Source organism: Larus michahellis, chromosome 13 (genome assembly GCF_964199755.1).
Source record: "Larus michahellis chromosome 13, bLarMic1.1, whole genome shotgun sequence".
NCBI lineage: Eukaryota > Metazoa > Chordata > Aves > Charadriiformes > Laridae > Larus > Larus michahellis.
The window spans coordinates 15,291,189-15,312,087 of NC_133908.1; the positions used below are offsets into that span (position 1 = coordinate 15,291,189).

General features: G+C 41.3%; 2 protein-coding genes across 22 annotated transcripts in view; one reads left to right on the forward strand and one right to left on the reverse strand.

The window, feature by feature from the left end:
* On the reverse strand, positions 1 to 18,942 carry CHEK2 (checkpoint kinase 2). Of its 12 annotated transcripts, none has more exons than XR_012589782.1 (16): positions 17,975 to 18,514; positions 16,948 to 17,202; positions 16,277 to 16,401; positions 15,851 to 15,998; positions 14,987 to 15,077; positions 13,917 to 14,025; positions 12,434 to 12,487; positions 11,594 to 11,655; positions 11,008 to 11,107; positions 9,703 to 9,789; positions 8,755 to 8,918; positions 8,422 to 8,537; positions 7,507 to 7,592; positions 2,061 to 2,107; positions 827 to 907; positions 1 to 224 (listed from the first exon to the last, which is right to left on the reverse strand). XR_012589782.1 is itself a non-coding variant. In XM_074606527.1 (15 exons), the coding sequence occupies exons 2-15, from the start codon at positions 17,195 to 17,197 to the stop codon at positions 129 to 131; spliced, it is 1,569 nt and encodes a 522-aa protein (XP_074462628.1). In that variant the 5' UTR covers positions 17,198 to 17,202; positions 18,781 to 18,942; the 3' UTR covers positions 1 to 128. The 12 variants fall into 12 exon arrangements, 10 of the variants coding, with proteins under 10 accessions (XP_074462628.1, XP_074462620.1, XP_074462618.1 ...); XR_012589781.1 differs by lacking the exon at positions 1 to 224 and adding an exon at positions 2,835 to 2,961 and having other exon boundaries at positions 849 to 907; XM_074606527.1 differs by lacking the exons at positions 2,061 to 2,107; positions 17,975 to 18,514 and adding an exon at positions 18,781 to 18,942.
* Positions 18,857 to 20,899, forward strand: part of HSCB (HscB mitochondrial iron-sulfur cluster cochaperone) — a 4,833-nt gene continuing 2,790 nt past the window's right edge. For 5 of the 10 annotated variants that reach the window (XR_012589790.1, XR_012589788.1, XR_012589789.1 and 2 more), the window contains exons 1-4: positions 18,857 to 19,145; positions 19,215 to 19,311; positions 19,788 to 19,877; positions 20,457 to 20,601. Coding sequence is in view for 2 of the 10 variants with exons in the window: in XM_074606537.1 (XP_074462638.1) it covers positions 18,931 to 19,145; positions 19,215 to 19,311; positions 19,788 to 19,877; positions 20,457 to 20,601 (547 nt within the window). In the remaining 8 variants the exon portion in view is untranslated. The remainder of the gene's footprint in view (positions 19,146 to 19,214; positions 19,312 to 19,787; positions 19,878 to 20,456; positions 20,602 to 20,899) is intronic. The other 5 variants (XR_012589784.1, XR_012589785.1, XR_012589783.1 and 2 more) reach the window with 1 other exon arrangement.

Below are 20,899 nucleotides of genomic sequence, written 5' to 3' on the forward strand. Positions count from 1 at the left end.
TTCAGTCTTACAAAGTTATTTTTATTTATCAATTGCATCTTCAACAGTTATTCCATTATTTTCTCTTAAATAAAAAAATTGCTTTCCATAAAAAAAGCTACAATTAACAAAAGTCACTTTCTCTTTTTTCACCTCATTTTCTGATATGATGTAGAGGGAATGGCACGCTTAGAAGAGCCCGATTCTTCCTCGTTTTCGTGAAGACGCTTTCCTGTGGTGGTTGGCTAAAAGAAAGATCCAGCAGGACGGCTACATTAAATCAGGGGAGACAGAGCCTGACTGTTTTGCTTGCTACAGAATTACAGATGTTGGATAAAACCTCCTTTCTGTGACCAAAAAAGCAGCATATCTAAAACATTTCTCTACCAAGATCTATCTAATTATATTTGATCCTTCTCATGTAAGGCACTGCCCCCAGCTTTATCTTCCACTACTGTTTAAAATTGTCCTAATTAGCACCTGGTCATGAATGTCACAATACCATTTCTGACCTTTCACTAACATGAGAATTTTTCCTTGAATACTAAACATTTGTGACTTGCATCCATCAAAAAATACACGTTCAACAATTTGATTTTAAATAGATGAATAATCCTTTAAAGCCTCGGAGACTGTTTCTGTACATTTAAATAAAGTGTCTTGCCAAAGCACAGAAGTCCATTGCTTCCATTCAGAAAGCAGAGATAATTAACAGACAAATTAATACAGCCAAAATTCACATTTCTCTAAATTCTCAAAATTAACTGATTTTCTTATTATGGATTACTTTGAAATCTCATTTCTCGACACCTCAAGTATTAATTTTGAAATAACCTGTTACACGTACCATTTTTGATGTTTGTGGTGGATTCATACTGGTATGTGTCTGAGCAAGTAGCTGTTGAAATTTATTCTTCATATCCTCATCCTGTGAAAAAAGCAGTTAACTTTAAGTAGAATATGGAATATTTAAGGGAAAAGCCTACATTTTGGCTAATGAAATGGATCAGCAATTAAAGAATGAATGAATAAAGGAGAAAAGGAGGTTCCTCCACTTTCCCCCAAATAAACACCTTCCTAACATGGTTTCACCAAGGGCAAGTCTCGCCTGACCAACCTAGTAGCTTTCTATGATGGAGTGATCCTTCTGTCTAAATTGGAGAGACCTGGATTTGATGGATGGGCTATTTGATGGATAAGGAATTGGCTGTATCCAGAGACTAGTGGGGTCAACGCCTCAATATCTGGATGGAGATCAGTGAGGAGTGGTGTCCCTCGGGCGTCCGAATTGGGACCAGTCCTGTTTAATATCTTCATCAACAACATGGACAGTGGGATCAGGTGCACCCTCAGCAAGCTGGCGGGTGACACCAAGCTGAGTGATGCGGTTGAGACATGGGGTAATGGTTTTAAACAACATGAGGGCAGATTCAGACTAGATATAAGGAAGACATTTTTTCCCATGAGGGCGGTGAAACACTGGCCCAGGTTGCCCAGAGAGGTGGCAGACACCCCATCCCTGGAAGTGGTCAAGGTCAGGTTGGATGGGGCTCTGAGGAACCTAATTTAATGAAAGATGTCCCTGGTCATTGCAGGGGGGTTGGACTACACAACGTTTTAAAGGTCCCTTCCAACCCAAACTATTCTATGATTCCGATATGGCCCACAGTAGAATTTTAAGCAGGTGGTTTATGTACAGTGCTGGTAAGAAAAAACAGTTCTCTTTCATTCTATGAAGAAAGTTTCCCTTCAATAACTACTTAGCTAACACTAGTCAAGTTAAAACCAAACTTGCAGTATCATTCAACAAAGTATAACAACACTGAAAGAACAGAATACACAAAGAGTTCATGCAGATAATTCATTAGCCTTATCAGAAGAGGCCTCATCAGGACTTGCAGCCTGCTTTCACCAAAACAAGAGTTAATTGCTCTCGAAAAACAAGTATTTTCCTTATAGTCTTACATTCTGTATTCATAGTGACTTCCCTTTCTAACAGCATGTTTTCATTTCCACTAGCTCAGCTTCACCATTATCTCAAACTTGGGTAGTTTTCATTACCACCCCCCCCAAAAGCAAACCTGTTGTACACAGGAGGCAGAGAACCACCAGCTAAAACACCCATACCCTAAAAAACAAAACAAAAAAACACAACACCAACCAACCAATCAAAAAATCCAACCCCCCACACCAAACTTTCAAACAAAACGTTATCTTAAAAAACATCCCACGGTTATCCTTAACATAAATAAGTCCATAGAACATACAAAAAGTTTTAAATGGAAACATTTGGAAAGCAAACATTCAGAGTTTGGGCAAGCATTTCACTGAAGTTTCCCTTTTGAAAACACAAGTAAATGTCAACAAATATTATATTATTCATAGAGCATTCGTATCACTACAGAAGGTCACTGGATAGTACAGTTCATTCTCTATTTACCTGCAGTAGGAAGCCAGAAGCTGCCATTAGTGGAGGGAAAGAAGTGGACTTAATAGTCTCAGCTGTGCATAAACAGGCCTGGCTGCAGAAGCACGAAGAGGAGGAGAGGACAGCACAGGGCAGCAGAGACACTTCATTGAGAGAAGCTAGTTTAGCATAAAATCAGGCGTGTTTCAAGAGAAAAAGCACGTAACCTCATTCTGGTTCAGCTGCCAGTGACCGGGGTGTTCTTGGTATACGTGGGCAATGCCAGGGAACAGGAAATCGGGGCAAACAAGATGGTCAGTTGGCACAGTATACTCCCTTGTCTTAAAAAGAAAATCTCATTCTCTAGTTTCAGCCATTTCTCCTGCAGGAATTTTATTAGAGCAGGTTGCTATGGATTACCTACAAACCCTAAATCAGACTTCCATACCTGAAATCAGGTCTTTAATCTTTTGCAGGACTAAATGAAGTATGCTGCTCATTGTGATTTAATATGGATCATCTCCTTTGGCCGAGCTTTGAACAGTGACTGTGTGTGCACCAACTGAACCACTTACCTAGAAACAAACCCACACATTTATTCTCAACAACTTGCTGAAGCTAACAGCTTGTAAAATTTTGTTCCATTATCACAGCAAAGATTGGGAAACTCAAAGAAAAGTGAACAGGTCAGTCGCTGCTAGGGACAATTAGAAATAAGGATCATTGAGCTCCTAAGGTTTTCAAATGTTTTAACCGTAGTTTTTTGGGTGAAGGCAGGGGAGGGTGTTCTTTTTCTAAGCTATGGAGTATTGCAGTGTCTCCTTTTTTGGTTTAAATATGTTCTTATGTGCTACAAAAAGCCTTTGATGTGTGACCATACAGTTTATTTTATACAGAATTGGGGCTTGTCTGTGTTTTCCAGTGTCACCTGTTTAGACTGTGGCTACGTTTGAGTTGATGGACAAGATAAGATAAATATTTTTCCATTTATATAACAGACACCTGAATTTTTCTTCAGCATGCAACCAACTAGTCTTGTCCCATACAAAAGACCCCAGTGAAGTTTTCAGAGGCAGAAGCAGCGATTAATTGTTTATATGCCTTTGAAAAATGTTTTATTAAGTACCTGGTAAATAGAGGTAAGACATCTCCACTGAGTAGTACTTAGGTTTAAGCAGCCCACTAAGTTCTAAAGTTTTAGATTTAAACAAAGAACAGAGTAAACAGCACAGGTATTTAAAACACTAATTTGAAAGCACTACTGGTTTAACTAAAGCTGAAGGAATTAGGTTTTGTTTTGAGAACATGTTTAGTTTTAGTATCTGAAGAGTTCCCTAGTGGACCCAGAATCCTTAGAGAGGGCATTAGCCGTACACATAAAGTACACGTCTGCTGTGGTTTTTCCATACTAACTTTTAAAGACAATACTTACAGACAACACAAGAGGGAGTGGGGAGCCAGTAACTCCTTCTCACTACTCACAGTAACGGGACTCAAGGAGCTCTTTTGGTGGTAGTATTCAAGGTGTGAGATATCTAGAACTGAACATATTGGATGTTGGCCTTCCGAGCAGGCAGTGTACATCACCTACAAACAACTCATACTCTTAGTAACAGCCCATGAAGGGAAACAGTTTAAAGAATGGCATCTGAATGCTCAGTAGCATTTGGATTTGCAGGTATGACGTTTTCTGAAACTTTTTGTCCTGTCATCAGAATTAAACGTAACAGTAAGTGGTGTCCCTAAAAGGAATACATAATCAAGTTGCTGACAACTTGAGTTTACTTACTGAAATATCTCAAATTCTTAGCTTGTCTAAATCGCTGTCATATATTTCCGATTATGCATACCAGCAATTCCTAAAATCAGTGTAGCATGGTTTACCAATAACATTTCCTGCACAAAATTATAATCTAAATGTAAGAATCTACAGCTGATTAACTGACTATAGAAGTCACACACAGAACTAAAGTGGTAAAATCCAGGAATGCCAGGAAGAATTTTCTAATGCCCAGTGTGTAATTAGGACAAGTCAATGACTTCAAAAACAGTCATACAAATGCATTTTCTGTCTCAGGAAGCTGCCAGATGTTGAGCACTGAGTGATACTCCCTCTTTCTTATGCTCTTTAACTAAGCATCTGAAACCAGACACTGTTCCCAGTGGGGGAATACAAATAGCATTATGCTCGGCATGAGTACATAGAACCCATTGTGTGGCTCAGCAGTACGCTGGGTGACTTTCTTCAGCCTCCTCAAGGAAAAATATCCAGGAAAGCTCATAGGCCCAGTGGTCACCTCTGGAGCGCTGAAATTAATAAAAGACCACCTAAAGACTACCTCTCACAAACCTAATTAGACTGTAACAAGAGGCAGAGAAACCATCACCTCCTACTCAGAAGGTTCCAAAACCAGTGACACTTATTCACACTCATCACAGTAAGGACACAGTAGTCCTGAACGCTTGCCAGAAAAAAATCTGCAGGATTCTGCACTGCCTGCCCACACAAACAAGATGAGGAAGCAGGACTCTGTTACAATGCTCAAAGGGGGAGGTCTGTCCTATCAGAACCACAATCAGTGTCGGTCTCTAAAAAACACATCTTGATTCTCAGATGTTAAGGAATTCTGAAAAGAGATGTCTCAGAAAGGACGCAGAAGCTGCTGGTTGTACTGAAAGTATTCAGCAGAATACTCAATGTCTTTTTTGCAGTCCTCTCTGAAAGGACTAAAAATTTGAAAGCACAGACTAGCTACAGATGCAGACTGGGCTTTATTTTCTGAGAAAAAAAATTCCAGAGAACCAGGATTTTCCATTAAATTCAGAGCAGGTCATGGAGGCATACAAAGGGCGTTGAAGCAGGACCAGAGTATGGAGAGGAGCAGCTTAATATCAGTATCCTTCAACAAAAATAGATAGAGAGGCTTGTCAAACTCTGCTGCTAAACTGGCACCACAACTTCCAGCAGAAGCCAACTGGATGGTGGGAAAAAATTAGTGACAGAAGCTGGCATTAAACAGAGCAACAGACCTGCAACTTGCCGGATGGCATGGCACAGAAGTAGAAAGAGCTGGACCTATTGCTTGGGCTCAATCACTAATCCATGGTGTTGATCCAGGCAGGTATTTGCAAGCTCTATGTATTCCAAGTCTTCCCGAGCAGAGACCATGAGGACCTCATTGTTGGTATTTACCATTAGGACCACTGAACTGTGATTCTCTTAACATCAAAATCACTTTCATCTTCCTCCCACAAAGAAAACACAGCTGTTTTGATGGAAAGGCCAGAGGTGACAGGACTGTAGGAATCCTGACACACTACTTCGCTAAAAGTGATAGGCTGCAACAGGACCTAGTTAAGCTTAACAGAACTCTTCAGAAGTCTACAATGCCGATAAAACATAATCCAGAGTCAAACATCCATGGGATAACCACAGAATAGTGAACATATAAACTCAAACACCTTCTTCCAGCTGGACAGGTGGACAAATTCTAGAATCTGAGTCCCTCTCCCTTACCTGAATACATGTTACTGAAGATGCATCAACCATAAGACATTGCATATTTAGTCTGAGAGAATTACATTACTCGGCAAGGACCCAAGCTGCTTTGAGCCACCTTCATTATAGGATGACGTAATAAAGATCATGAGACCAAGAGAAGAAAAAGCTCTCCTATGCAAGTTCTTACGGCTGTTACCAAGGGTCCCGGCACAGTTAGCAATGAGGCACGTTCCAGCATGGGTCAGGCTGCATCAGGAGGTAATCTAACTGGTCAAGGCTGAGAAATGCCCTCAGCCTGTGCAGAGAGGGCACATGAAGTCTTGTGAGATGCAGTGCTGTTAGTTAAGCCACGTTCTCTCGATAATAAAGAGAAAAGGCAACAGACATAAAACTAAGGATAGTGTGACCTCTTTGGAGAAGAGAGGAGGAAGTTACTGGTTTCTCTCTGGCAGAAGAGTGTGTGACATGGCAAGGTAAAACCTACATACAGAGACCTCATGACAAGGTGGAGGGCAAAGGAGAAGTCAAATTAAAAGGGAAATCAAGTAAAGATTTATTTAGGGTGGGTAAAGGCACTGAGCAGCATCAGGTAAGGTTACAAGACTACAAATAGCAGCAATAACAGTTGAAAAGGACCATGGAACTGAAGGGCTGAGAAAGAATACCATGCTGTAAAAACAGCAAAAGGAAGTGGTAAGAGCTAATGAAGGCTTTGCCAGGGACAGGCGCCAAGAAAATAAACACAATGAAATACAACAGGAGGTCTAGTTGCCATTGCAAGAAGAAAAGACATGGAGAACAGGAAAAGAAGAAAATCTGCATGCTGCAGAGACAACATTTGCTTGTGGGGAGCGGGAAGAAGCAACTCTGTTCTGTACACTGCAAGAAGGAGAAGGCTCCATCCCAAAAAGGCTTTGACAGACAACAAGGTACTGCAAGATCATCTTGCTTCCAACTGAGAGACATGGAAGCAGTCTGCTCAAGGTGCTCACTCCGCTTCGTTTAGAGTTGTCCAACAGGAAAGTGGTGGCTACAGTATCTGGGCTAATGCAGTTTGGGATCTGATGGCTCCTTTCCTACATGTCATTGACAATGCCAGTAAAACAAACAAATAATTCCTAAACATGGCCTTGTCTTCCTCCCCTCTCTTTCTCTAAGTAGGCACTAGGATCCCTCCGGTCTTACAGCAGCCGAGAGAAACTGTATGGCCACCTGGCAGGCAGGCAGCAGCACGTGCCCATGAGAAGTACCAAGTGACGGTTCCTCTTCTGCTGGCTACTGTCAGAGACAGAGATTAAGTCTGCCTGTCCATAGGCTGACTTAAGATAACAGCTGTTATTCCCATGAAGCTAAAGAATTGAAGGTCTCACTGCCTGTCATTGTATCCCATAATTTATGGTATTCTCCACAGAAGCAGGATCAGGCATGCATTACATCTCTGGTGACCAGAGTAGTCGATGTTCCCCTGCTTCCTTGCAGAAACAAATTACGCTGTGTACCAAAACCTCATAAAATTTAGGCTACTGAAATGCCTTTGAATTTACATCAAGATGAATTTACATCATTATCCCCAGAACAACACAGCTTTGCTGTACTTCAGTTAAGACTCAATTCCCACCTGAAGCCAAGGATGCTCTAAAGCTTCCTCTGTTGTAAGACGTTTGCTTGGATCCACTACTAACAGTTTCTTCACAAGATCCAGAGCTAAGATAATAAAGAGAGTTGGTTAGCATATGATCAATAAATTCATTACCTGAAAATAAGTTCTGCAATATGCATACACCAAAGCTACGTGCGACCCTAACATAATTTCCATTCCCATATATGTCTGACTTATTATTGAATAACCTTCAAATAATTCAGGAAGAAGTTATATTTCATAAGTTTATCAGAAAAAGAATGATCACATCATTTATTAGAAACTCCTCTGCACATACAAAGGAGTACCCACGGCAAATACTACAATTTTATGCATATAAAGGATCCTGAAGAAGAAAAGCACGCAGACAGTAACTATCATTTCAGTTTGATGTTCAAAAACTCAATTAGTTATTCAGACTACTTAGCTTAGAGTGGGCCAAACTTAATAGTTGGTTCCACAAATGTGGCTGGTATTTTAAGCCCAAAGACTAGCACCATGAAATTACTCTTAACATTTCTCTCTTGGAATTTTAACTCATACACCTTAAATCCTGGCATTTTTGGTTCAACACTTGAATCTTTCAGCAAGGCAAAATTTGTAGTCCAGCTTGATGAAGTCAGAAGAAAAAGTGAAAAGCAGAAAAACAGATGTATATGCCTGCAAACTCTATACTTCCGTAGTTAATAAAGCTAAATATTACTAAGAAATCTCTTCAATGAAAATATATCTGCTCTTTCTAATGCTTCAGCTTTGAACTTAAAAAAAAATAAATTTTAAAAACTAAATGTATCAACATGCAGTGTGCCATAGAGCTGAAAGGAAGTTAAAGGAAAACACAAATGACAAGAAAAGAGCTAGATATTCTGCTACCCATTGTACTAATAGTCATACCCATGTCTGATACATGCTTCCATTCTTTTGGAATGAATGTATATTCTCCACGAGTGATCTGATCTTTCAGAGATAGTCGAGTATTTTGCTCATTAAATGGTGGATATCCACACAAGCTATATAAAAGAAAACAAGTTAAATAAGATAGATTTTGTCATAGTGAATGAAACACTGAAATCACGCATTATAAAGCGCCCGCTATCATAGCGTCTTTTACACATATATAGTTTTAAACACGCTTTCACTTCCTAATAAAGATACTGAAGTTGCCAAGTCTCGAGCCATGTATGCCAATGACTGCCCAATGAAGGTAGCAGCTACACAATGTCTTACCATACAAAAAGAATAACTCCTAAACTCCAGCAGTCCACAGCTCGGCTGTATCCAGCAGTCCCAAGTGAATTTAGAACCTCAGGAGCAAGATACGTGGGAGTACCACATAATGTTTTCATAAGAGAAGTTTCTCCAAGAATCTTGGATTGTCCAAAATCTGTAATCTTGTATTTAAAAATGGTAACACCACATTACATATTCGGATTGACTGTAGAAGTACATATCATATTGTCAACATACATCAGGAGGTAACATTAAGTTTCTTCTTTCCAACTCAGTTCCAGCACATGAGTATGAACAAGATTTATCCCAAATATTGTTAAGTAGTCAGTAAACAATAACTGAGAACAGGAGTAGGGAGAAACATGACAAAGGATCATACTTACACTAGCAAAAAGTACTCTCAGATTTGGATATAAATGGACACCACAGAAAAAAGGTATTGTAGCTTATTAGAAGAGATTACTTGAAAAATAAGCAGTTTAGCATGCAAATCTATTCAAGGCTTTATCTGTGAAAAAACCCCAAAAACACACCCCCACAAAAACACTCCAACCCAAAAAACCCACAAAACAACACCAAAACAATCTGTCACCATACAGCCTGGATATTTGTGGAAATGCTGTCGGTAATTGAAGAATTGCAATTTTATTGAAAAAAAAAAAATTAAAAAAAAATATATCGACATTTGAAGTTGTGTACTCAATTAAGTGCTATAAAAGCACAACATTTCTCAGTTTTTCTTAAGTAAGTGTATGGGCTGAAATATCCACACAAGTAAAATTAAAATTATGAAAAAAACCCTCAATGTTTTAAGTTACATCATAGTTTGTATGACTAATTCCATAATTTTTTTTTTTTTTACTATGTTTAGCTAAATATTGGGAAGAATGGGAAGGAATACTCTCAAAATTTGAAATGAACAAGAAGAAATGTAAGTTTCCTTACCTTTATAAGACATGTCTCTTCAGAAGATGAAAGTAGCACATTCTCTGGCTTTAGATCTCGGTGTATAATTCCATTGTCATGAAGATACTAGATATATACAGACATACAATAAAAAAAAAAACCCAGACCATTAACTCTTTTTAAATGCAAGCTTTCCGATTTTTCATGTAGCAATGGCAGGATAACTGAAATGGTTGTGTAAGAGGCTTGTATGCATTTAAAACTACAGAGCTTATAACTTCTTAAACAAATAAAAACAAACAAACAAACAAATCCATCCTTAGAAACCATGATGCTTCAAATGTCAAATCTCAATACAAGCACAGTGGGTAGACCTGGCAAGGTGTTCCATTCTTCTGATTCACTGGAAAGCTATACTTCTTTCTCCATCTCAGTAAAAGCAACAGAACTAAGGAAGACCAAAATTCTACACTGCCTTTGTAGGAATTCTGGTTTTCCACCTCTCTCTCATTTCTCTTAGTCATTATTACTGTATGATCATACCCTCTTAAATAAAAGCCTGCATTTCAGTTTGGAAAGACAGTTAAATTCACCATGCCACAATCGTCCTCACACAGCTGAGTAATAGTAGACAGATATAAAAAAAAAAAAAACACCTCAGTTGTCAAAGAGCTGAAGGCTGAAAGAGAGTTCAAAAACTTGGTGACAAAACTAGGAAAAGTGAGGAAGGAGGAGATATAAGATCAACGTCAGATTAAATCTACAAAGGCTTCTGAAAAAAGTTACTTCCTTGAGGTTAGTGTAGAATTGTTCCGTTATCTGTAGTTCTGAAATCTAGTCATATTCAGGTCCAGGCAATTAAGTTTGATGTAGAAAATAATCTTGCAGAAGTTACTAATGAAATATGCTTACCATTTCATGGCTTTAGAAGAAACTTATCTAAAGACGCAACATTCAGTATTTGAGATGTATTAAAGTAATCTGTTGTCTACTGAACTCAAATGCTTATTCAGGAGCGCATAGTAACGCATCTGATCATTAATTTTTTTGAAGGCTCCTACATTGGTGACTCTTTGCCCACACACTACTAGAAGTCTTACATGATAATCCTGCCATCAATGAGCTCAGCCTGTATTATTACTTCAGTCCCTGTTTTTAATAAGCAAGAGCGTTTGAACGTTCTTTGGCTGCAGTGAGGCAAAAAATCTTGTTAAACCAACTTGTTAAGAGCGCTGTGCTGATTGCTTGCACAGGTTTTAGAAGTGAAAAGTGACAGAAAAATTAATCTGACTGACATTCATACGCATAACCATATTTTTCTTGGTAGAATTCATGATTATCTACCTTTACAGCCAGCAGCATCTGATAAAAATACAACTTGCAGGTAGCTTCTTTCATCTTGATTGGCCTTGACACTCTGTCATACAATTCTCCTCCTTCCATCCTAAAACAAATGCAAGTAACAAGTCAACGTATTACTTCCAAAGGATTAATCTCATTAGACAAGACTGAGGCCAAAACATTTGGCTATTTTGGCTACAGAGAAGGAATGTATTTCTGAAAATGAGCGAGCAACATCCTAAATACAGCACACGCACTGCTGAATTAGGCCTAACCTCCTGAGTCTTCACTGGGAGTTGTGATTTTTGATCAGCCTCCTCTTGCAGGCTCAAAATCAAAAAAGTAGCAGAGATCCACAACAGCAGGATAGTGGGCAACTATTGAGGCACTAAGTGCCTTCAAAACGTAGGATTACTCTCCTGGTTATCCTAGTTCCTAATTCTACAGAGGTTTCAGAGAACAGTCGAGGCCAGCAAAAGAAAAAACAAACCAAACAAACAAAAAACCCCAGAGTTCAGAACTATCCACATTCTTTGTGGCTATGAACAACATTTCATTTTATGCATTTACTTTCAAACAAGTTACTTACAGTTCCAAAACAATGTAGTAATCCTCTGCTTCAAAGAAGTTTTTGATCTTGATTAAGCAAGGCTAATAAAAAAAAGGGGGAAAAACACAAACACACACCAAAAAAAAAGTACAATCATTTGTAAAAACTAACATTATCATCCTAAAGTTCTTATTTCAGTATGATTTCAACCACACCAGTTAAACTAACACTTAACAAAACTGACTAGCGCCCCAGGCTTTGGCAAACACTTAATATTCAGGTCTGTTGCCTTCTCCCCTGTACCTACACACACAAGAACATTCAGCTCCTGTGGTGACTGCAGCTCAACAAGTATTCTTATTTTTTCCAGTTGTGAGATATTTTCTTTATATGCCGTAGCACATTGGGAAGCAAGGTAAAGTTCATTAAGCTACACAAACTTTCTACTTAACAAAAGTAAAAGAAATGCCTTTCGTGGGGCAGGGAGGGCATGCAGAGGAAAGAGGAGATACAAATTCAAACAACTGCCAGTGAAATCTAATCTCTCTATTTTCTTATCTGGCAGTATTTACGAAAACACACATCAAGGAAAGATTTTCTACAACAGTGGTTCACGCTGAAACTTCTGTGAAGTTTCGTCTCAAATCTATATTTCAGTTATTCAAAGTTTTAAAACCTCAAATCTGTAAAGGTATAATATACTTAGAAGAAAAAAAAAAGAAGCGTTCAATAGATTTATTTACAAGAAAAAAAATATATGCATCCTTTAACATATTTTCTAAACAGATAAACTTGGTCTTTAGTTACTGCACTAAGGTCAGTGAACTACAGAAGTACAGTAGGCAGCAAAAAGGAACAAAAAAGTACAGCAACACTCACATGATCTATTTTCTTCAAAATTTCAATTTCTGTATTGATATTAAAAGCTGGATTCTATGAAAAGAATCAGATATCATATTGGGTAAGACAGTGCCATTCTGGAATAAGACACATCAGAAACAGGAGACCAGAAAAGCCATCATTTCATGTCCCTTGCAACTTTAAGAGACCATAACTTATAATCTTTTTTCCATAAACTGATCAGGTGCCTTCAGTGAATTGAATCAACAGTCTGCTCTCATTATTTGTAGCAAGATATTGCTCCAGACATGTCATTTCACTGCAGGTTAAAAATCTCCACCTAATTTCCAAACTAAAAAAAAAAAAAACCCAAAAAAACCTGGCATCCTGTCCTCAGCTAGCTACCTTTCCACCTTAGAATGTTTGCCTTTACAAAAATATTTTCCAGATCAAGTAGTAGTTTACTATACAGTGCCCGATGAAATACTTTTGTCAGTTTGAACAGATTCTGTATATTGTATCTGCGCACTGAATTCCATTTTCTCATCGAAGGAATTAATAAGGTCAATCTAACTTGATTTAATTTTAGTAAATCCAAAGCAGCACAACTTACGTAACTCCTTCCATGTACTTTTGCCTCTAACTGGATTTTTCTCCAAAGTTTATCACATACCCTTATATAAAATTAAAATTAAATAGATACGAAGTTGCTTGGATCTTTCTCATGTTGGAGCAGCGCCACTTGGCTTGTTCTTCTTTAAATTGAAGCGTCTGCTACAAGACCAGATACATGAAAAGCCCTTCCCAAAGGGCTTCATACAATTTTATTAAAAAGTATTATAGAATCATAGGGTTGGAATAGACCTCTGGAGATCACCCAGTCCAAGCCCCTGCCAGAGCAGGGTCACCCAGAGCACGTGGCACAGGAACGCGTCCAGGCGGGTTTGGGATGTCTCCAGAGATGGAGACTCCCCCACCTCTCTGGGCAGCCTGTGCCAGGGCTCTGCCACCCTTAAAGTAAAGAAGTTCCTCCTCATGTTTAGGTGTAACTTCCCATGGTCAAGTTTGTGCCCGTTACCCCTTGTCCTGTCCCCGGGGACCACTGAAAAGAGCCTGGCCCCATCCTCCTGACACCTCCCCTTTAAGTATTTATAAGTGTTGATATTATGATGGAGAGTTTGTAAATTTTAGCAGAGTTTGTAAGTTTTCGGTCAGACTCTGACAGTTATGATGTGCCTATTTGATACATTTTAGGAGATAAACCCCACAAGTCTCCCCACCACCCTTTGTGTACACCACATTAACAAACAGTCCTGAATTATGAACATAATGAAATGTGGTCAAAGAATAAAAGCAAGCATTTTCTACAGAACTCTATAGATACTGTAAAATCAAAAGGCATTTTGAAATTATATACAGAAGACATTATGTGAGAAAATCCTCTTTAGTTAAGAGAGCTGGGGAGTCAGAGAGGTTACCAAATAGATGGCCAAAAGACAGACAAACAAACAAAAATACTTACTGTCTCTCTAATACCACTTGCCCCGAACTTCCGTTTATTGATTATCTTTACTGCAACTTTGTTACAAGTGCTCTTCTCAAATGCCAGTTTGACTTCTCCACAGGCACCACTAACATAAAAGCACAGCTACGTTAATGCTTACAAATACTTTTAAAAAATCTGCATAACAAGCATAGACAAAATGAAAGCACTGAATTACACACAATCTGAGGCTGCAGCTTTCAAACTTTCTGAATACGGCATGCTGTCAAAACTTTCTCAGAAAGCATTCAATGGTTAGGAAGTCTGCTTAAGTAGCAAGTGATGTCAAGGGCCACCCATTAAAAAATGCAGAAGTATGTAGAGCAACTAATCTGTTTGTGCAAAGGGTACCCATGAATATCAAGGACAAACTCTGTCAGCATTTCCATCACACAAATGCATTTAAGGGAAGAGAACCTAGTGAAGACTTCTATCAACACCGGGCTGCACAGATCTGAGGAACACGTATGACAATACTTTTATTTTTACAAAGTAACTATTATATTACAGGAAGAAATCCTTGTATTTTGCACTTGGATTTGTTTCCACTTAAGCATTCTCCTCCAGATTCTTCGCTGATCGTCTTTGTCCAAAAGATAATAGAATAGCCTTCACTTAAGATAACCTCTCTCCTTTTTCCTGAAAACAGTTCTTTTCCCTTCTGTCTGAAGGCCTCAACAATGATGTTGTAAAAAGCTATATTCTGACATAAAGCTCGTCCTTCTACTTCCAGTAACTCAGTAAATTAATCTACAAAATTTAAAATCTTGTTAAGAATCTACAGACTTTATTCTCTTCTAGAGAAAAAAAAAAAAAAAAATGTGTTTCACAATTAACGGTAGGTTACAAAACCGAAGCCAATTATAGGAATAAAGCCAAAATTCCTGTTTAAGCTGTTCTAAGGAACAGGTTTACTCAGGTGTTTCATTCATTTTTTCTTCTTTTCTTTTTTTTAAATGGCAGCTCAATTAACGCTGGTAATAATTCCAGTACAGGGTACTGAAAACGGTAATAAAATTAAAGCTTAATACTGCGGAAAGGATGCTTACCTTCCCAAAGTCTTTGACATGATATATTTCTCTCTGAGTTCTCTAGGAAACACCAACTGATCGTCCACCATAAGATCAGAAAATACAAACACTAGGAAGATCAATGGAGAAAGTTTTCCTGTTATTAACTTTAACATTTTGTTACAATGAACTACTATGCTTCCTGAGCCTTTGTAGTCAACAACATAACTAAGAAAACGCTGCCTGCTAGAATAAAAACATAAATATATTAACAAGTTAATTGATGCTATAAATACATTGGCTATGGGCTAGCAAGGTGACCTTATTACTGAAAATTGACATCTTTGGTATTAACTTCACAACAATGCTTAATCAATTAACAGTATGTTTAAGGACAAAACAGGCAAGAATTTCAATGTCACAGCAGGGAACGAAGAAAAGTGGCAATCAGGAAGACAGCATCTTAGTGGAAAAGCAAAGACAAAGAAACAAAACCCGCCTCCTAATTTTTAAGAGGATTTTTTAATTATTATGCAGCATCTGGTAAGTACCCAGCTTTTTCTCAACTTCCCTTGAATAGACTGTTTCCCCTGTTCCCACCACCACATGCACAGCTACTGAAGCACAAAAGTGTTTCAGAAATAGGAAGACATCTATAAAGGTTTATACTCCAGTAAGGTCGTTCCTGATGCAGTTTCTTTTAAATCTTCTTTTTTCATTTTTTTTTCTAGGGTTGAGGTGGATATGGATAATTTTTATGCAAGTACTGAAACATCAATTCACGACTGTATTTTAACAGCACTCACAAAGAAGCTCAGCTTGTAAGAAAGATATTCGAGTCACTGCAGAAATAACCTCTTGGTCAACACATGAAGAACCTATTTATGTTATAGTACATTTTACCCTTATTACTCTGTACAGACAGTGCAATTTCAGAGTTGTGAGTCAGTGGAAGCCTCTTCCCTTTTCCAACGAGCTCTCTATTAACAAAAGTTCCGTTTGCACTGTGGTCTTCAATGTAGGCAACGTAGGAATTTTTTGGACCCATTTCCTCAAAGAGAAAAAAAAAGGAAAGATAACAATAGGGGGAAAATTACCGTACTGTAAAGACACGACAGACCACAGAAATTTACTATTGTTGGCTCAGGAAATCAGACTACTGAGGTTATTTCATGAACTGGGTTAATGGAGTATTGCCAAGAGTCTTGTTAAAGGAGTCAACATGGAAGGTCCTTAAACTTTGATTTCTTTAGGATCCACCCCTGACAAAGTCGATCTTTTTCAATTATGCCAAGCCAGAAAAAGACAGTCATCCTTTTTAGCACTTACCCTGAAAATTCGGAAATGCTTCTTGCTATAGTTTTGGTAGAAGCCAGTCTCAGACAATCCTAGCTTTGAAAAACTATAATCACAGCTTTTGTCTCTTCCAAACCAGTATTCATCATTCACACAGTCTGCAGAGGAGAGGGAAGTAAAGCAGAGAGAGTACGCAAAAGTGCAGGAAGTTATTAACTACAGAATAATGCCAAATGCTAGTACGTAGGATAACAAGGACAAGATTCTTCCTATACAATCAAGTTTATTTGTCTTAATTCAGACAAAGCACAATGCACTATCAACACCTTGTACAGTATTTTAATAACTTTACCCTCTTCAGTAATAGTAGAGCTTTCAGTTCACCCTCAGCAATACAGGCTTATATGATATATAAACAAAATAAATTATGAAATGGAAAAATGAAGTAACAAAGAACACGAATACCCCAGAATTCCTCTAAATTTCCTCTAAGTCTACAGAAGCTGCGTATCTGCGTACTCAATATAATCCCTGGGATGTAGCACAGAATACAACATTATTGCAAAAGTTGCAAGCTTGTACTTAAATTCACTTTGTTTGTTTCAAACTTAAGTTTGAAAAAGACACTGCTATCTACCAAGCTGCTCAAAACTTTTCTAAGGTACTAAAAATGAACCAAGAGGCTTATTACAGTATGCACATACCACAATTGCTGAAACCTTTTCCAAGTGCAAAGAGTCGACCCCAAGGCTGAGGAACAAGCTCTTCAGATTCCTGGTCTTCAGGGATCGATGGAAGCTCCTGAGTGGGAACAGTGTCCAAAGAACTGAGGGTGCCAGAACTTGAGGAAGACTGACTAGTACTCTGTGACCCACTGGAAGAGGAACCGGTACCACCCTGTGACTGTTGGGCACCTTGAGACTGCTGCGCTTCACCTCCAGTCTCTCGAGACATGTTGGCTTCAAACGGAATGTTCAAAAAAACCAGTTACTACAGCAAAGCAAAACTGACAAACATTCATACACTGTACTGTTAGTATCCAAACCTATTCTCAGTCTTCAGGTAAGTAAAACTTTCAACCAAAATGTGCATGTGTGGATTATAGGCAAGTCCCAAGAATTTCACGAATCATTATGTTTTTCCCAAGAATTTTGCAAATCATTATGTTTTTCCTTTTAAAAAAGAATGTGGTGCTCCCTCTACTGGTTCTAAAACAACTGCTAAATCTTATTCCCAGATTTTCAAAGTGTGAGCCCTGAAGAGCTCCTGTATTTCACAAACACACGTGCAGCGCTCTCTGTCAGAGAATCCCCACACAGAGCAGTAACCACCACAGCTCCCCACACGCAAACGGAAAAACTGAAAAAAGAAAAATAGGAACCATAAAATGAAGTACGTTTTCCTGATGCTGAAAGCACCCAACAGATTTATCAAACAGCAAGCCAATTTGGTGTTTTGGCTGAATATTCCTTTAATATAAGTTATAACTCATGGATTTTCACATGTCTCTTCCACACAGGTTCTATTCAGCAGCTTTATTTACAAGAAAGACGCACTTATACATAATTAATGTACAACACTGGCAAACTCAGATACACACCACATCCCTAGCTGTCGCTATCAAAGACAGCATCAAGAAAAGGCAACAAAGGGCATCTCCCTGCCCTGTTACGAAAAGGGAATTTACAGCGGTATCGCGCTTTCCTCCTCACTTAAGAAAAAACAACCTACCAGCCACATCTTTGAGCTAACTCATCTTTAGCTGGTTTTCTCCAAGAGCACCCGTGCTCATGCTGCCAAGGGGCTACTACACCACCTGTGAGTGACCCTTCCCAGGGCGGCTGCCATCCTGCGGGATCCGCTCCGCTCACCTGCCTGCCTCGCTTTGCCGGCGCCTCTTGGTTTTTAAGCCGGTTGCCATCCAGCTCAGTCTATCAACTCAGACTAATTTAAACCTCCTTACCGGTTTGCTACAGTTCATGATTAGCCATAAACACACCGCAGCGCCCTGGGTACTCTCCGTGTTGCCTTTTGCACGGAGGTGTTCAGGCGCGCTGGCGGCGGGGAAGAGGGAGGGCGGCGGGCCGCCTTCCGGGGCGCTCACGCGGCGGGGCCGGGCCAGGCCGGCAGCGGGCGCTCCGCATCTGCGGGGAGCGGAGCCGAGGGCGGGCAGGAGCCCGTGGCGGCGGGGAACGCCAGGCCGCAGCACCGCCGGGAGCCCTTTCTGTCAGCGGCCTCCCCGCCGGCACCGGCACTGAGGGACGCGGGGGCAGGAATCCCCTCAGCCCCGCCGCCCGCAGCGCCCCCTGCCGGCCGGCGGGGCTGACACGCCCCCCCCTCCCGCAGTAGCGCCCCCTGCCGGCCGCCACAGCACTGCACTCCCGCCCCCGGCGGCGCCGCGCGGCCGAGCGGGCTGCACCGCCCTCCCCCCTGAGGAAAAGCAGCGGCGACCGGCGCGGTGGCGGCGGGCACCGGCGGGGCGGGGAGCCCCGAGAGGCGGGCGGGGCCCGGCAGGCGGAGGAGGGGTCGGAACTCACGGGTGGTGGAGCCCGCGCCGCTCGCCGCGCCGAGCCGAGCCGTTGCCGCCTCGCGCAGTGCGCAGGCGCCCCGCCACTCCTCGCTACGAACTGAACCAATCAGAGCCCGCCCTCCCGCGCGGGGGCCGCTGGGAGTTGTAGTCCGACGGGATGCAGGCGGCGCTGGGCCGGGCGCGATGGGCGCTCCGCGTCTGCCGAGCGGCCCCGCGGCCCCGCCGCCTCGGGCCGGGCTCTCCGCCGGCCCCGCGGTGCTGGAGCTGCGGCAGCCCCCTACCCGGCGCGGAGGGGCCGCCTCGCTTCTGCCCCGGCTGCCAGGCTCTGCAGCCCCCGGCGCCGCGGCCTGATCTCTTCCGCCTGATGGACTGGTGAGTGCCGGCGGGGCGGCGGCGGGCCCGGCCGTCCGCGGGCCTCACGCCGCCTTCTGTCGCCCGCAGTGACCGCTCCTTCCGCATCGACGCGCAGCGGCTGCAGCGGCGGTTCCGGAGCCTGCAGCGCGCCGTCCACCCCGACCGCTTCGGGCAGAGGCCGCTGGTGAGCGCCGAGGCGGCGGGCGCGGGGTGCCGGGCGGGTGGAGGGGCCTCGCCGCGTCCCGCCGAGGCCCGGCGGTAGGGCTGGCGGGGCTCCCCGCGGGGAGAGGCCGCCTTTCGCCTTGGGCTGTGCCGTCCCCGCCGCCCTCCTGCCCCGGGATTCCCGGGACTCTCCGTGTCCCCGCCGCCCTCCTGCCCCGGGATGCCGGGGGCTCTGCGCTTGCTGTGCCCTGATGCTCGGGAGAGGCCCCTGAAAACGCCGATAAGAGGCTGTTGTGGTTCTTCAGATCCTCTTTGCGTGAGCTGCGTATTTACAACTCCCGACAGCCTTCTTCCTGCTCTTCCTATCTGTTAAAAGTCACCTTTCAGTTTTACACACGTGTATTGTTGTGGGAACACTATTTCTCTGTAGGTAACAAAGTGTAAGGTGTTTTGCTGCTTGTTATTGACTTGTTACTGTTATTTATCGTCTATTCACAGAAAGAACAGTACTACTCTGAGCAACACTCCTCCCTGATTAACAAGGCCTACCAAACCCTCCTGAACCCGCTGAGCCGTGGCCTCTATCTAGTAAGGTGTCCATTACGTATTTTATCAATGTTCCTGTAACTGATCATAGGTGGCTGGGGCTGCTGTAACGTAATGAATCAGCCCTTTGACTCCATCATTAACATGCCCATTTGTGTTCCTCTGAGGAGGAGATTTACCAGGGACTGAAGGAAGAGGGAAAACAAACTTGTCTGAAAACTAGCCAGCTTTTCCGCTATTTTCTTCAATGTTTTGCCGACGATTACTATCTCATTTGCTTCTCATGTGATACTGATTTGTTTCCTGCATCACACATTGTGCTTGGCCACGGCTGTTCCTTTGAAATGTCCGCTGGCCCTTGGCAGCCTTCATTCTGGTTTTTTGCTTTGGTTAACTGCTGGTTTTTAGGGTCTACCTATGGAGGTAACTTTAAGACTGACTCTGTTTATGCACATTTCATATAAATGGGAAGTTTATTCAAATTCAATATTTATTCAAACTGGAAGTTTATCAAATATGAATCTGAGTGAGCCCTGCTAAAAGACTTAATATTCAAGAAAATAATTCACATTGAAATAGAAGCAAGAATGTGTATTTCCAAATTCCCGTTTTCTTCACCAGCTGGAGCTGAATGGAGTAGAGCCGGCACAAGAGACAGACTCTGATGCAGACTCAGCATTTCTCATGGAAATCATGGAAATTAATGAGAAATTAGCAGAGCCTAAAAATGAAGATAGCCTTGAAGAAATTGAAACTTTAATTAAAGGTAGGTTATGATTTGAGGGATTTGTACAGAATTAATTTACTGTATCTTGTATAACACGGGTCTCTCTCTTAAAGCTTTTTCAGTGTGTTTCTTTTAGAATCTCTAACTTGCATTAGTCTTGAATTGACTCACTGCAGTAGCTTCCCCCAAAAAAACAATGTTGTCTTTGCCAATTTGTGCCACCTAAATGTCAAAACTGGCTTGAGAAAATTTGTGTAACAGCACCTATTCTGATGGCAAGATCGGTATAGATGTTAACTACAGAAAGGAACTTCTTATTCAGCCTTTAGCAGATCAG